Source organism: Rhipicephalus microplus, chromosome 1 (genome assembly GCF_043290135.1).
Source record: "Rhipicephalus microplus isolate Deutch F79 chromosome 1, USDA_Rmic, whole genome shotgun sequence".
NCBI lineage: Eukaryota > Metazoa > Arthropoda > Arachnida > Ixodida > Ixodidae > Rhipicephalus > Rhipicephalus microplus.
This window is the reverse complement of record NC_134700.1, coordinates 56,591,000-56,607,949: the sequence shown is the minus strand read 5'-3', so window position 1 is coordinate 56,607,949 and position 16,950 is coordinate 56,591,000. Positions and strand designations below refer to the sequence as shown.

At 48.9% G+C, this 16,950-nt stretch overlaps 1 protein-coding gene across 1 annotated transcript in view; it reads left to right on the top strand.

Annotated features, from left to right (window-relative positions):
- Positions 1 to 16,950, top strand: part of LOC142765314 (rho GTPase-activating protein 20-like) — a 185,026-nt gene that overhangs the window by 53,879 nt on the left and 114,197 nt on the right. Inside the window, exon 3 of the mRNA XM_075866076.1 lies at positions 4,356 to 4,517. Coding sequence (XP_075722191.1) covers positions 4,356 to 4,517 — 162 coding nt within the window. The remainder of the gene's footprint in view (positions 1 to 4,355; positions 4,518 to 16,950) is intronic.

Sequence of the window (16,950 nt, the reverse complement as noted above, 5' to 3'; positions counted from 1 at the left end):
TGCCATAAAGCCCAACTAGGGGACGCTGAAGCATTTGTATAGGACTGCACAACTACACAAGGTTAACCCTCGCCGCCAGAAAATCCAGAGGTAAGTAGAAGAAAGGAGATGGAAGGACAGATATGAGCCAGGAGAGAAAGACGAATATGTAGGGAGAGAAAGATATAGGGAAAGGCGACTGCCGATTTTTTCTGAGTGGGTCAGCCCAGGGGTGCCGCAAGGTGAAGCTGGGGCCAAAGGGTCGTGTTGCCTCTGCCAGGGGGGGGGGGGGGGGGCGGGGCTAGTTGGTTTAATCACCCGGCGGCAGATCAACCCTCAGGATTCTCTTTTTGCCCGGACACGGCTAAGCCGCGCACGGTAAGGCATGTCAGAGAGTTGAAATCCCCTTGCTGGCTCGGGTTCATGATGGCGCCACACACGAAACGCTTGCTACGTAGACGCCCCTGCGGGGTGAGAATGTAACTACAAACACGAAAATAGCCGGGTCCTATAGTACAAGATAAATCGACCTTCGTTCCACTGATCGCAAAATGCATTGCTCGTGTATGCATTGCTTTAGTATTATGTCTACATTTATGCATTTAGGCATATCAGAACACACGTAGAAGAGCGTGCCTGGAACTTTATGTCATGCGATGCTCACTTTCACTTGAATTGCAAGTTGCAGAATGCCAAAATAACTCAAACATCTTTTGCGTTGCACCCGCAGATCGCTTCTGAAGTGAAGTTAGATTGAACGCGCCTGAACACCGGGCGCGCTTGCAGTTCGCTTGCATGTTCGCGCGCAGCATGTTCGCTTGCAGAAGGCTCTCTGCACTACCCAGTTATTGACAGCGTGGCGATGACGGCGCTGAAGGCAGCGCCTTTCACAGCGCCGCCTGGGCTGAGTCTGACGTTTATATGTTCAGAAACACCTCGTCGTCAAATAATTTTTGGCGTCCACTTTCAAGAACAGGATCTGTTAGGAACTCCCATTCGTCACCATGAACTTTCCATGAGCTGATACCTCTGGGTATCAACACTGAGCTCGACGCCCCCATAACCTTTGCTGAGGTTTATGCAGCGGCTCGAAGCTTCAAAAGAAATACAGCGCCCGGATTGGATGGCATTACAAATGCCATGGTACGGAACCTCAGCGATGAAGCAATACAAGCCATCACAGACCACTTTAATCAGGAAGTCTGGACACCGAGTGGAAAGATACCTGCAGAATGGACACTGGCACAGGTTGTACTCATACCTAAACCAGGCAAACGGCGAAGCCTTGATCAGCTACGACCAATTTCTTTAACGTCATGCATTGGCAAGCTCTTCGAAAAAGTTATACTCACTCGCCTTGACCAATACACAGAAGAACGGGGGCTTCTACCAACATTTATGTACGGATTTAGGCGAGGAGTGTCTACCCAGGATATCTTCTTACTGCTCAAAGAGGAAGTGCTTAACCCAGCGCCAGGTAGTCTCAACAATCTACTCGTTGCACTCGACATCGAAAAAGCATTTGATAATATTGCGCACTCTACCATACTAGACGGTCTTGCAGCCATAGGATGCGGACAACGCATATTCAACTATGCCTCTGATTTTCTTGGAAATCGCAAGGCGCAGATTGGCATAGCTGGTACCAAATCATCACCATACGACCTCCCACTGAAAGGCACACCTCAGGGCTCCATCTTGTCTCCATTTTTATTCAATATCGGCCTCCGGAAACTAGTCCTCCAGCTGGAGACTATACCAAACCTGGGCTGTGCCTTTTACGCGAACGATATTACGCTATGGGCAACAAAGGGCTCCTATGGAGAATGACAAGATGTACTGCAAACTGCTATAGACATGATTCAAGGCTACCTCACTGCTGCAGGCATGTCGTGCGCACCTAGCAAATCGGAATATTTGCAAATAAGACCCCCACGCACTCGGTCCAACCGTGCACCCGCGCTGCAGCTAGAAATTGCCGGACAGATCATCAACAGGACCCCAGTAGCTCGAATATTAGGCATGCACGTGCAAGAAAACAACAGCGTAAAGAATGCAATAGGCAAACTCCAACACACCGTAAAGAGTATTGCATCCCTTATAGCTAGAATTGCGCGAAGTAATGATGGGATGACAGAGGCCGACACGGTACGCCTTGTACATGCCTTCGTTCTCAGTCGAGTCACGTTCGCTCTTCCCTTTCAATCAACACGCAAGCCCGAAATAGAGCAGATTGACAGACTCATCAGAATTGCGTACAAAGCAGCATTGCGACTTCCGAACAGCACAAGCACAGAAAAAACTCATGGGACTCGGCATGCATATTACGTATGAAGAATTGGCCGCCGCCACGCTAATCGCACAGCGAGAACGACTCACCACTACGCTCCAGGGAAGAACACTGCTACAGAGGCTGGGATACCCTCTCACCCCTCAATATTGTGGCGATGAGACAGTCATTGTACCCAAGCAAATACGTGATCAAATAATCGTGGAACCAGTTCCAAAAAACATGCACCCGCTCTACAACAAAAAGCACCGTCAAGCGCGAGCACGAAAACTCCTGCAGAGAAGTAGCGATCCAGACGCTTACTTTACCGACGTCAGTCTTTATCCCGCGCCACCACAAGGCTCCAGAAAACAAGCATATGCATTGGCAGTGACTAACCAAAGCAAAGTCGTGGCCTGCGCGTCCCTACGCACCAGATAAAGTGCCACCGCAGAGGCAGCAGCCATAGCCTTGGCAATCAGAGAAGCCGAAAGAAGGGGGCGCTCAGCGTATATTTTGACAGACTCACAAGCTGCATGTCGCTTATACCTTAGAGGCACACTTCCAAGGTGCGTCACTGATATTTTGGGGTCCATGTTGATGGAGGCACATGGCGTCACTTGGTGCCCAGGGCATGACGGCCTGGGGGGGAACGAGGACGCAAACTGCGTAGCTCGCGGACTTACTGGCCGAGACGCAGGACTCTCCTCAGGACACCTCACAGGGCATCATGAAGAGCAAAGTGTAACAAGCAGGCAGATATTGGAAAACCAACGCCTTACAAGACGCACGTGCGCCCCTCCACATCCGAACTTAAGCAGCCAACAAGCCCGGGATTGGCGCCGCCTCCAAACATATCAAAACTACACGCAATTTTTCCACAGAAATACACAACAGGGGTATGCCCATGGTGTAGTAACCACACAGCCACACTTACACACATAACCTACCAATGTACCGAGCGGCCAGCCAATGCAGTATCTAGGTTGGTGCGCTCACTACAAACACTCACAACGTGGTCTTGGGAGGCACGGCTTTCCGAGCTGGCACTTGGGAGCCAACTGGTGACCCTAGACCAGGCCCGGCGAGCCGCTGTGGCCAGTGGGGCTCTACACTCTACAAGAGGGCTCCACCCGGGATTAGTCACGTAATTTTAATTCTTCAATAAAGTTTATTCTCTCTCTCTCTCTGGGGAAAATGCTCTCCCCCCCCCTACTTGCAAATAAACTGCCAAAATTTAAAACCACCCATATTATTCAGAAGGTATGACCCACGGTGTTCACCGTGGGTCTGTTTTGACGCCTAAAATACAAAAGCTTCAACGTACTGAGTAATTCAGAGTAATTTCAGAGTCACTCTTTTTACTACTTCACGAAAGCAATACTATTCTACGGTTGAATTACTGATATCATCGCAGAATTTGCGACGCAAAAACAAAGCGCACACATGGAAAACAAAATCTACTGATTTCTACTTATATTCAATGAAAAAATCCGCTACCATATTTTCATGTGTCATGGCAACACTGAGGTAACAGTGTGCACGGGCCCACGATTATGATAGTTTTCTTTTCGCGGAATAAACAGCTGTGCCGGTATAAACGTAGTGGTATTGGGCACATGTTAGAGACTTACACGAATGAGAGTCTAGGCAGAGAGATTCTTTAATGAAAAAAAAAGACCTTTCCGCCAGCGTCTACATATCGCCAGGTAAGGCATAGGAGAGAGTCGAAACCCCCTTGCTGGCTCAGGTTCATGGTGTCGCTACACACGAAACACCTGCTTACGTAGACGCCCCTGCGGGGTGTCTTTTTGTATGAATGAGGAAGGGGACTAAATAATTCCAGGAGAGGGGAGAAAAAATGTCAAAAATTATTTGTGCCAATATGTAGTGTCCACGTGAACTTGATAAAACTATTTACCATTATGTTAAAATATAGATTAAGGCTTCCCTATTATATCATTACAACCTTCTCTCAAAGCCACTTTCAGGCTGGTAATTGAGTATTGACTAGGTGGCGAAGTAGGGCAACTGTTACGGGTGACAAGGCAATGCCAGGGGAGGGGACAGAACAGAAAATGAATGATGGGTGCTTTTGTGGCTGCAGGATCTGTTGGACGTTCTGTACGCGCATGCTCCGGAAAGCGTGCAAGTGCTAGGCGTGCGTCCTCTCGCATCTGACTGCGTTGAGCTGAAGTCGAAGTTGGAAAGCGGTGAGAGCATCCAGTGGCACGCCTACTCCATCTACGTCCACGCTGCAGTGTTTCTGGTGAGATGCATTCTAATAACTTACTTCTGCATAACAGAAAAAAAGAAAAGGCAAACAGCCCCTAGTTCAGTCAGTGTTTCTCATTCCGTGCGTCTGCGCTGTTGCCTGTCGGCAGCCAAGTCAACGATCTCAAGTCTATACCGTTTTCAAACCCTATTTTTGAAATACCGAGTGGTCCAAGGAATTCTAATAGGTGTTACCACTCTACAGATGATTAGGAAATTTAGTGCTCCCCAAAAGGCACAAGTGCTTCCGTGTATGAAAAAAATCTCCTATGAAGTCAAGTTATATCAGCAACAAATACTTGATACACTTTTTCGAAATTATTTCAACTGTTAGTCTGCTAGAATGTTGTCCGTCCAGTCTAGTACACGAATATTAGGAACCCAAGTTTCGACTATATATAGGTGCAGCTAACAGGTCAACAAAGAGGTTTGCGTAGACAATAACAACGCGATTGTAATGATTACCGCTATAAATTAAAGAACAAGGTTCTCTGCACTACCCAGTTATTGCCAGCGCGGCGATCATGGCACTGGAGGCAGCGTCTATCGCAGCGCCACCTGGGCAGTGTCTGGCGTTTGTATGTTCAGAACCACCCCGTTATCAATTAATTGTTGTTGTCCACTTTCAAGAACAGGATCTGTCAGGAACTCCCATTCCTCACCATAGACTTTCCATGAGCTGATCCCTCTGGGGAAATGCTGCCCCCTTCCTACTTGCAAATGACACTGCCAAACTGTCAAACCGCCCGTATTAATCAGTCGTGTGCATCTGTTTTTACGCCTAAAACACAAAAGCTTCAATGTACTGCGATGACATCAGCCTTAACTTGACCTCGCAAACCCCGAAAAGGCTAAATTAGATGATTCTTAACCTGGTTGCTTCTAGTTTTTGATAAGCCTACAATGAACGTGGTGCAGCTCGTTTCCAATTTGTTACTGCGCCAGGTGGTTCCAAGTTGTTTTCACGTTGATTCTCAGCGCAGACAGGTTCGAGAGCCCCAGGTATGTTGGAGTATACGCATTTCATCGCTCTTTTCGCAGTCACCATTGCTTTTCATGTTATTACCTCGCCGTACGTGCTGGGGCTCTTCTGCTTGCCATCGTCACTTTGTTGGCCTAACCGTCATCATCTTTGTTCTTAGCAAAAGTAAACTGAGAATTGGAACTTGAGCAAGTTGGTACGTTCACTATCAGACCATTATCAGACACCAAACAATTTTCAATCCGCCGCCCATTGTAAACATTGCGGTTGCGCTCCATTGTTCGCCGACACTAAGATACTGTCACGTCATGAACTACAGATAGCAAGAGGGGTCTTCGAAGTGTTCCACTTCCCAGGGAAAGGAGAAAAATGTATCAGTATACCTTTCTCACGCTTAATGATGCGGAACGCCAGTACCTGGGTGCCACCTGCACATGTTGATCACAAAAATTATCATTTTTCTGTTCAGTTATATATGGGAAGCATTTCTTAGCGAACTTCAGTGACTTTGAGTGTATATATCTATCTATTTATCTAGCCGATTGCATTCAGGTGCTCCCATGGTCACTCCGTTTACTTGGCGTGAACCAACATTAGCGTGAGAGGGTAAGCTACTTTGACAAATACAACGCGCTGCTGAAGACATGAATGTCACAATCCCGTCGCGTACGTCATCAAACACTTCCCACCCAATGGCACATATCCATGGGCAGGTATGTGCCGATGGTATGCGGGTATATGCCACATGTGATTGACCCTTGATATCTACCCAGGAGCGACGAGGACACATATGGGCAATCTTAACGCGTGAGCGTTAAGATATACTTGAGATCAGTAGCGTCGACCCGACGAATCATGAGAATTGATGTGAGGGTCCCAGCTGCAATCAAACCCAAGCATTCTGCTGGCAATGAAGCACTTTACCACAGAGCTACGCCAGGTCTCGGACCTACTTTTAAAACAGACGCTAACCTTCGTGGAACGTCAGTATTGATTGCAGTGCGGCCTACCCCCATTTTTATAAGCATTACATATGTACTCCTTTGATACAGCCGTAACGTCGGGTTAACCTTGTTTGCGGTTAGTTGCCATGCGCTGAAGTTGATTTATGTAGCAGTGTGTAGGGCTAGCATCTTCGTGAGCATCAGCCCTTCATATCAGCTTCTGAGTGTTGCTATGCATGTTACAGTTGGCATTGTTACAAAAGTGGAAACAACTGGTTCAATGAACATCAGCAACTTAACATTTGTCTGTGCGTGCAAAATTTTTACATTTAGCGTCGTTTCATGACGTCTCGCTCAATTAAAAATAGCAACGCGGTCGCCTTCCCGCCGGATGCTCCGTGTAGCGTTGATTCCCAGGTATGTGGGATCTGCCGAATTTCTTTTACCTTTATATCTGCATGTTTTTTTTCTTAATAAAACTCACTTACGAGTAGACCTGTGCACCAGTACCAATATTACAGGCGGTGGTACGCCGCTGTTTCTACTTTCGGCAGCAGCGTGTCAACGGCACGTAATCCATCGAGTCGGTGGCGGCGCGGTGCAAGGGGGGTGGGCGGAGGGGGGTGTGTGATCAAGATTCAAGAGTTTGTGGCGATAGAAACTTGTCCCTTGAATTTTGAAAAAAATGAAACGTTTTCCTGAAAGGGCGAAGCAGTTAAAGTGATAGCAGCATGTATTGTTAACAATTTACAAATACTGCCATTTAGGTTTTTGAAATATAGAAGCTTTATATACACTAATCAGCACATCGAAACAAAAACAATTGTACAAGGTACATGCTTACGCCATTCTTTTGTTCCAATTTCTCAGCACCAGGTCTGCGCAGGTACCCTTCAAGCTCACTCCAAAAAAACACGCTCCACAGAAAAGCGAACCACAAAAGAAAACAAAGACGATTCTGAATTTATCCAATGGACACAATATCTAGAGAATCAAATCGCCGGGTACGGTGTACGGAAGATGCAACGAAAGCTATGGGTTCCAGAGTACTCAAACACAAACTATGTTAACTATGTTTTTATACAGGATGATGACACGATTTTAAAACATGCGCATGCGAAGTAGCCGAGAAATGCTTGTCGTAGTGACTATATAGAAGCAGAATTGCTTTTTAATAGATTTCGACAATGGTATGTCATATTTGTGGTGAGGCGACCAAACAACCAACCCATATTCGAGTCTCCATAAAGGGTTATACGCTGTCAGTCAACATTTTTTTGTCGATTTGCTTAACGTGGTCGGAATCGCCAAAGTTTTGGAAGAGCTTGTTACAGATTGTTTCTACTTGCATGCGCCATATTGAATTTCCTGTGAGAGTAACACTCATATACTTAAACAACGTAACACGTACTAGACTTACACTGTCATTACCATATGTAAAATGAAATGGCTGCTTCGTATCTGAAAGGCCGTGACAGTCTTTTTGAACTCTGCCATGTTTGACTGCCATTACAAAACAGGAAAAAAAAGAAAACACTTTTCAGCGCATCCTGTTCTTGAGTATTGGAGATGGTTCTACAGATGACGCAGGCGTTTGGAAAAATTCTAATTTAATTTACCGATAACTTTTTTCTGCGATTGGAAGTTGTTCGGACGCGACGAGTATTTTTGCCTCACTCTTTTGGGACTGTTTCTGCAAACAACGCTTGCATACGTGTCCTGAACTATGGACGCTGCTCACTACTGCTTCTTGAAGGTATCACGCTGGGCACGATATCACCCGTAGACGCAAACGACCCTGTTGCTCTCGCCATTGATGCCCCACAGCCACCTCCAGGCAGCCCTGCTGCTAGCCCGACACCTGATGACGCGTTCGACATGATTGCCCCGGACATGAACCTGTAGCGAGAGAAAAAGACAGACGGCGGCCAATGTGGTCGTGTCGTTGTCTCGTCTTCCTCTCTATTGTGAAAGGTGATTGCCGAAGTGGAGCGGCAGTGGCTGCAGCGTCGAAACCGCCAGGCGTGTGAGCACGATCTACCACGGCTCGCGCCTGGAGCTGCGGCATGAGCTACGCGAGAGGAGCAGCGTTGTGGCTAGAAAAATGACCATGATGATGAATGGTGATGATGATCACGCTACACATTACTCCCCCCCCCCCTCCCCGCAGAAATGAAGCCGAAATGAAAAGTGATGGGAGCGTATATACAAGAAGGTTCGTGACGTGAGTCAAAGTGTCCGTAGGCAGTCCAGGTCGTCAACGGTAACGGTGTATCGGGACCCAGTAACTCTCTGGCGGGAGGCTCTGGCAGAAGCGCAGCGGACGTAGAACTGGCGGAAAGTACGCGGTGTTCGTACCCAGGTGGGCTCCACGACGACTTGATGGAGCCTTTAGGTAGTGAGCGGGGTCTCGCGAGTGAGCGGGGCCAACAGCGCTGTTCGCAGATGCAGTTGTGGGCGGGTGCAGACGTCGGTGGTGGCGAAGAACCGGCCTCGGCGTTTTATTGCGGCCGTCGTGGTGGCATGGGTATACGAGTAAACGGATGCGAAAACGTCGTCGTCGAATAACTATGCCATGCGCAATGAGACTAGTGATGAGGTGTGCGGCAAGTGGTAGGTAAGCGCGTCGGGTAGAGGTAGAAGGCCCTTACGTTGTTTCGAAGGTCATGCCTTCATTCAGGGTGAAGTCCTGCTGGTTTGCGTCCACAGTCAAGAACCCCGTAGGAGTGATGTTGGGGAACGCAGCACAATGGAACTCTGGATTAGACGCAGTAGGCGGATCTGGGATCACGGAAGTACCTTTGGAAGTCGGTGTGAAAGAGGGTTGGTGCTCAGGTCCGTCTGCAGATTGTCTGTCTCCGCGGCAGGTGTGGTATGCGCGGATGGCTGTGAGGTAAGCTAACAAGGCACGTCGTCCACAGGCGCATCAGTCATGATGGCAGCGTCTCGGAAGTTCGGCCGTAGTGGCTGAGGAGCTCGAACTTCAGCTGCGCGAGACTCTGAGGGCGATGCTGGTCGCTTCTGGCAAATCACACAAGGCGTCGTGGTCGATGCTAGGTCGCGTTGGTCGGACATTGTCCACGGCGAAACCTCCGCGAGTTAGGGGCGAACAGCGGATGGTGTGATGTCCGTGTCATACTCCAGGGCATGCCACAAGGTAGCGGTCGTAGAGTCTAATGGATCCGAGTGGTCGCAGGCAATTGAAGTCGGGGAAGACGTGTTGGTTGCAGGCACGTGTGACGGACCTTCACGCAAGGGTTTGGAGGGAAGATCTGTCAAAGTAGGCGCGTCTTCTACCTCGTCATAGGGGTCGGACTTAGGAATGGATGCTCCTGTAGGTGAATTCAAGGTAGAAAGAGTCGTAGACGGGGAAGTGAGGTCTTCGTCAAGGTAAGCCTGTGGGCTGTCTGGTACCAATCGCTGGGGAGGAGGGGAAACCTGGAACTCGCGACTCCCCGGAAGCGGGCGGTAGGTTTCATGGTAGCAGGCGAGCACCGCAGCGCAGAGGTCACCGAAGGGTCGTGGGCTGGAGGACGACTCAGTGGCTAGATGACGCAGCTCAACCAGGAGGGCGTTCAGCAGGACAGTGTGCATCATCGGCTGTACCGTAATGTCATTGACCGCGAGAATGGCATCTAGCCGCAAAAACCATGCTCGGGGGTAGACCAGGTGAAACGGCGAAACTGGAAGACAGAGGTGCGGAAGCATGGCAGCGGGCTGCTTGGCGAAGGGCGTGTTCTCCGGGTCACCAATGTAGCGGGAGAGGAAGACGGGACGGCGGGCAACGTGGCCGTGTCGTTGTCTCGTCTTCCTCGTTATTATGAAAGGCGATTGCCGAAGCAGAGCGGCAGCAGCTGCATCGTCCAAACCGCCAGGCGCGTAAGCACGATCTACCACAGCTCGCGCCTCGAGCTGTGGCATGAGCTGCACGAGAGGCACAGCTCCGTGGCTAGAAAAATGGCGATGACAATGAATGGCGATGATGATGACGGTACAAACCCTTCTCAAATCCTGAAACTTCGCCTTCTGTTGGCGTCGTTTCACGAAGTTTTTCATTTCGCTTCACCAAAACTTGGACAAACATCTCTGGTGACCCATTGAATTGACACCGTGGACGCAAGACCCATTAATCGACGCCCTTACCATGTCTCGGCGACCAAGCTCAGCGTAATTCAAACGGAAGTTGACAAGATGCTCACTGAGAACATCATTGAGCCTTCTTAGAGCCCGTGGGCGTCGCCCGTGGTACTTGTAAAAAAAGATAACACCTAGTGGTTCTGGGTCGACTACAGGAACCTCAACAAAATCACCAAGAAATACGTCTACGCTTTGCCGCCAATAGACGACGCCTTTGATTCCCTCCATGGAGCATGGTACTTTTCTTCTATCGACCTTCATTCAGGCTATGAGCAAATAGCTGTCAATGAAAATTTCTGTCGAAGAAAGCCACCTTTATATGCCTTTTCGGCTGTGCAACACGCCAGCAGCATTTGAGTGCGTGATGGACTCTCTACTGAGGCGTTTGAAGTGGTCCATATGCCTCTGCTACCTGGATGATGTCGTCATTTCCTCCCCGACAGAATCGCGGAGCCCCTCACATGTCTTTTGAAAAAGGACGTCCCTTTCTTTTGGGGACCTGACCAAGCTTCGACTTTTTCTCATCTCGTCGACCGACTCACGTTAGTCACTGTAATAGCCCATTTGGACAATTCTGTGCCTACCGAAGTACGCACTGATGCTAGTGGTTATGGTAGCGGCGCTGTCCTTGGTCAAAATTACCGTTGTTACGACTGCGTCATTGCTTACGCCAGCCGCCTCCTGTCAGCACGTGAGCGGAACTATTCTATAACCGAGAAAGAGTGCTTTGCTCTTGTTCGGGCTGTCGGGAAATTTCGTCCCTATCTTTACGGCAAACCCTTCACCGTGGTGAGTGATCACCACGGCATGTCCGAGGAGAAGAAGGTCTGTCTGCTTATGTCAGGAGTCAAGCAAGAACTCTTCCCCGGGCTGATCAGGAAGCTGCCAAAGACGGCCGCTGAATTAATTTCCGAAGCATCTACAAAAGAGAAGACGCTCAAGATAAGGAAGCGGCAATACAACCGTAGCTTCTTGTCTCCAAGCTATGCCGACATCCAATCGCTAGGAACCGCCGACTTCCGTGAGACGATCCCAGCGATCGTGCAAGAACAGTTGCAAAAATTGCTTCCTTCAGCGTAGCCTCACGTAGGCTCCATCGCGCACGTCGGACGTTAGGAGATCCACCAATCACTGGGCGTTCCTCCGCCTCCAGAGTCGCAGCAGCAAGCCATGAGCTATACTGTTGCAGCCCACTGTCACGCCCCTCCACCACGCTGACGCCAAGACACCATCCCGTCGCACTTGCGCCACCAGACGTCGCCACCACCACCACCACTCCTGACGTCCTACCGTTCACCAGTGGGCCAGTGCAGTGCGCCGAGGAAAACCAACGTTTGGCGTGCACCTGATAACCGCCCGCTCTGCTGCCACAGCAGCGAGGCCGGGCACACCTACCCATTCGCCAGTGCTGACAGATCAGTCTACGGGAGGCTTCCAAATTAACGCGCCGTGTACACAATAGGGGCAACGACCGTATGACATCGCCGACTACTTTACGGGAGTGCAGTCGACACCCTGATGACCTTGTCGTCTGCCGTCGTCAGGCCGTTACGCCTCACCACACGGCGAACAGTACGCCGGCCCTGTTCGGGGCCAGTCTCCGACCCCTTACTCGGAAAACTAAAGGCAAGAACTTACGGAGGTACGGTTGCTGTACGATGAACTGCTGGAGATCCTCCGCCGCTTACGACGACGATGCTGCCACGAAATAAAAAGAACCTGCCGCAAGACGAAAAGGGTCTTGACATCGAACCTTCGCAGCCTCAAGAAGACGTTACGACGCAACGTAGAAGCAGCGGAGCAAAGAGACGTAGCCGTGATCTAACGCCACGACCCAACCGCAACGCATGACGACGAACCAGCGGCCTTGACGTATTAATCGATGGCCACCTCATCACTGCACTCGTCGATACTGGAGCCGACAATACCGTCGTCGTTTTGGCCTTTCGCAAAAAAGTTGAAAAAAGTTAGGACTGAATGGCAAGCCCCGAAAACCGGATCACTGGAAGTCGCTTAATAACGGCGGCTGGAGTCCACACAGCAAGATACACCCTTAATAACCCGACTTATCCTGTGAACTTCGTCATTTTAAAAAATGATTGAAGGATGTGATACTTGATATGTACTTTCTAAGTCCACTCGACGTTGTAATCGACCAGAAGTCTGAGTCAATCACACTAACCTCAGAAAACACGCTGTCGACTCTTACAATGCCAAGGAATCACGCATTACATGTGCAAGAAGAGCAGGTCACTGTGCCGCCTTTCTCTAGCATCGCCATTGTTCTTGGCACCGAAGAAGCCAAAAACCTTGAAGGTGACGTTGAGGTCGATCAGCACCTTATTCTAAACCGCCAGATTTGCATCGCAAGAGGCATAGCTGAGCTGCGTGACAGCAAAGTAAAGGTGGTGCTCACAAACTTGTAATGAATGCAGGCACATCAACCGTGGTGCGACGGTCACCTAAATCAACGAATTTGCGGAGGCCAGCATTTCATTCGCCTTCTTCGACGTTGCCGACGCTGCTTCGACGAATTGAGGTCTCGAACCACATTTCAACGTCAATCCGAGCCTTTCGAAGGGCAAGCAAGACCAGCTCAAGTCCCTGCTCTTGCCATTCAAGGACTTCTCGTCATCATCGCGAATTCGACAAACACCAGTCGCGAAATATCGCATCATTTGCAGTCATTCTAGGCATTGCATCATTTTCACTACGGAGCCCCGTGGTCGGGAGGTGTCTGGGAGCGAGTCATACGGGCACTTCAGGATGCGCCCAAGCGCTTCCTTGGACGAAGCAGCCTCAGTTACGAAGAGCTGCTTGCTGTGCTATTGGAGGTGGAAGTGATCGTCAACTGCCACCCTCTGACCCAACTCTGCGAAGACGCTGAGGATGCAGAGGCACTGACACTATTGCATTTCTTAGCCGGCAAGCGTATTGTGGGATTACCAGCAAGCACAAGCATCAGTTTGTTTAGTTACACCGCACATGACTTGCGAAGGAGCCTGAGATACAGAGACGTGCTTCTGCAGCGATTATGGACATTGTGGAAGCAGGAATATTTGCGCTCCGCCCATGGCTGCCAGCCATCTTTTTCGTCCCTGCTGCATGTTGGTGACTTAGTGGTTGTTGGGGACGAAAGCGTGTCAGTGCTGCAATTGAAGCTCGACAGTGTAGTCGAGGCGTTTTCAGGCACGTACAGCCTCGAGGAATACCTAAAAATCGCCTTTCTAAACGTTCCGCAAGTTTGTCGCGCCGCTCAACGGTTGTCCCACTTTGGAGGCAAGTTGAGATTACCTTGGGAAAACGTTAATGGGAAACGCTATGCTGCGCACAAGAGCACAAAGAAGGGAGCGCAAGGCGGGGCTACACGTGAGCACGCCACTAGAAGAGAAGAAAATGAAAGGTTCTACCAGAAAACACGAGTATCGGTCTCTTCTCTGTCTCAGCACGCCTTCCGGCTTTCCGCCTTCTCGCTCATTGTGAACGTGACTTTACAATCTTCGATGACACTTCGCGGAATACCAACCCGGTTAAAATGTTTGGGCGTGGATGCCGTCACTCCAACGTGGACTTGGTGAAAAACTGTTGCGACGGTACTTCGCATCGGAGTTCGACGTCTCGGCCTACTCGACTACGAATTTGTCTCCTAGAGCACCACGAACTCTCAGCGGCGCCCCGAACGACCCGAAGCCGTTAGGTAGTGCGCCTCGAGCCGTATTATGCGCGTTAACAACCCTAAGGAGTGCATTATTTGTTGTTTTTTCTCTGTTATTGTTCTTTATTGGTTGTACCCTATAATTATTGCACTTTCTGACTTTATTGTTACTTTGATTGCTCCTACGTCTTCTGTTTGAAGCACCGGGACGATGCTTTTCAGCAGGGGAGGAGGGCAAGGTCACGCATGTTTCTTTTTTCACGTTTCTTTGAATTGGTTTCGCCCATAAGCCTGCGTCGATATTGCTCAGCGCGAACTGCGCCTCATTATTGTAGAAGGTTCGCGATCATTCTAGATTGTTCTGTTAAGATTGTTCGCAAGGCGCGGATGCTCACGAGTATTCCAGAACTTGCGCGAACACCAGTGAGGAGGCTGGAACATTCGACGACACATGTATAAATGCCGTCGCACTTCACTACTTGTCAGTTGATCGCTGGTAGACGCTCTGTTCGCCGCTATCAGTGCCAATGTCTTGCTGTAATCTGCCTTCCCTTTTACGTGGCCACAACGTCGGTCCAGTAAACAATTTAACCTGTACACTCAAACTACTCCTTTTGTCCGTGTCACGACCCTGTCACAATAATGATAAAAACTTCTACGTCATGACATTGCTATTATGATATTATTCTAACTCCTCGCAAGAGATCATGGCTTCCATTACAAACAGGAGGCCCTTAACATTGGTAATCTTGTCAACATCTTTTTCTTTTACAAGAACTCTCTGCACAGTCACGCCCAATATGAGTTGCAACATCCTACCCGTGGCCAAAGCAGCCCCCGAGGGTGTCGGCGTAGGAAATGAACACTGATGTAAGAACTCTTCGTATAGCGGATAATCACAAAAACAATTTTACTTTTTCCGGTGTTACAGTGTAGGCGGGGCGCTTTCAGTTATGGCCTCCTTGTTCATGTCACATTGAGCGCCATTGTACATATGCCACACATTGAAGAATTGAAGCATTACTTTGCACAATGGTAACTTTTCAAACCACACTGCAGTTCCAACACGTGAACACGCACTGATATGAGAATGATACATCGTCCTCATTGTTAAGGATAACCTGTTTCACCCAGTACCTACTATGAGGGTCATCTTGCATCGTGCCCTCCGTAATATCGTAGATACCGTCAATCGAACTTGTGGAACGTTTGTTTCAGAACTGTGCAGTTCCTCATTAATAGATTCCGTGGTTGCTTGGGTGAGTTGGTACGACATGATTAACATAAAGACGGCGCCAATAACGAGGGACGAGAAAAGAAGCAGACAGACAGCGGCACTGACTTACAAAGAGATTTATTTGCTGGAACCGCACAATATATACTTGAGCTGTATCTGACAAAAAAAGAAAATACAAATAAATGAAAATGGAATTCACCTAACACCCGAGTAATCATCATGATAACGCGCCATGAACAATACGTGTGCCAACGTTCTGAAGAAAAATCTAATTCTTTTTTGATAGAGCAATCGAAGGCCTGCTGACACATGCACTGCCCAGCATTTCTATTTCTGCAGCCTCATAAATTTCGCGTATCAACTGGTCCCGATCACGCCTAATGACAGTACAATGCTGAAAGTCGGGGACACAACCGCAGTCTCGGCAATGAATGCCGAGGTGGCCCGATATTGTAGAAGAGACGTTGTGAGCGCGCTCTTTCAGCCGCTCATTTAAGCACCTGCCTGCTTGGCCGATGTACCACTTGCCGCAGGACAGGGGTAGAGAGTACACCACCCCTTCGATGCATGAAACGTACGTCTTCTGATGCTTGTTGCAGCCTCGCTCTCCCCTGGAACCAGGATTCACGGCCTTGCACAACCTAGCTAGCTTTTCTGGGGTAGAAAAAACCAGGTGTATATCGCACCTGCTGGCCACTTTTTTGACGTTGTGGGTGATGCCGTGGATAATAGGGAATAACAACAAAGCTTCGTTTCTCCTGTTCCTTATCCTTTGTACGGGTTCGAGCATTATTCTCTGGGATCATTCTGATTTCACAGAGTAGACCCTCCGCAATGGCGGTCAAAACGTACATCGCAAAACCAGCCTCGGTGAGGCGTTTAGTTTGCTGATTAAAGCTGGAAAGAATCATGCGAAAGCAGGACCTTCGCAGAGCGTTTGTGTAGCAAGTCTTAGCAATAGCGCGCTTCACCACTTTCGAATGTGCCGAACCGGAAGGGAGGATTGGCTTGTTTGTCCTGAACATGTCCTGAATATTCCTGCTTCGGCGATACGCGATCGTTTGTAGTTCAGCCAGCGCATTTGTAAGGCGCTCGTTGCTTGGCAGTATTTAATTTTTTAATACTTACGAAGGGTAAAATTCATGTTTGTGAGCGTATTCGAGTGTTTGATTGAAGATGCTGACGGCTGGTTGGCTTGTGGTATGATGCTCCATTTAGCAAAACATTTTTGCCTAGCTAACATGCTTCATTGTAGGCCCTATTTAGACACCTCCGGGGAAATTTTTTTCATCGGATGTTTCCCTTAGGTTAAAATGTTTGACCACTGATTTCGGGAACTTTTTCTTTTTGCCGTGTCCGCACGACGACCGTTCAATCTGACACTAACAAGCTGTCCTGTTTCGCGGACACTATGAACATTCGATCATGTATCTAACGTTTGCATTAGTGCCAGTAAAGTAATATTTTATATAA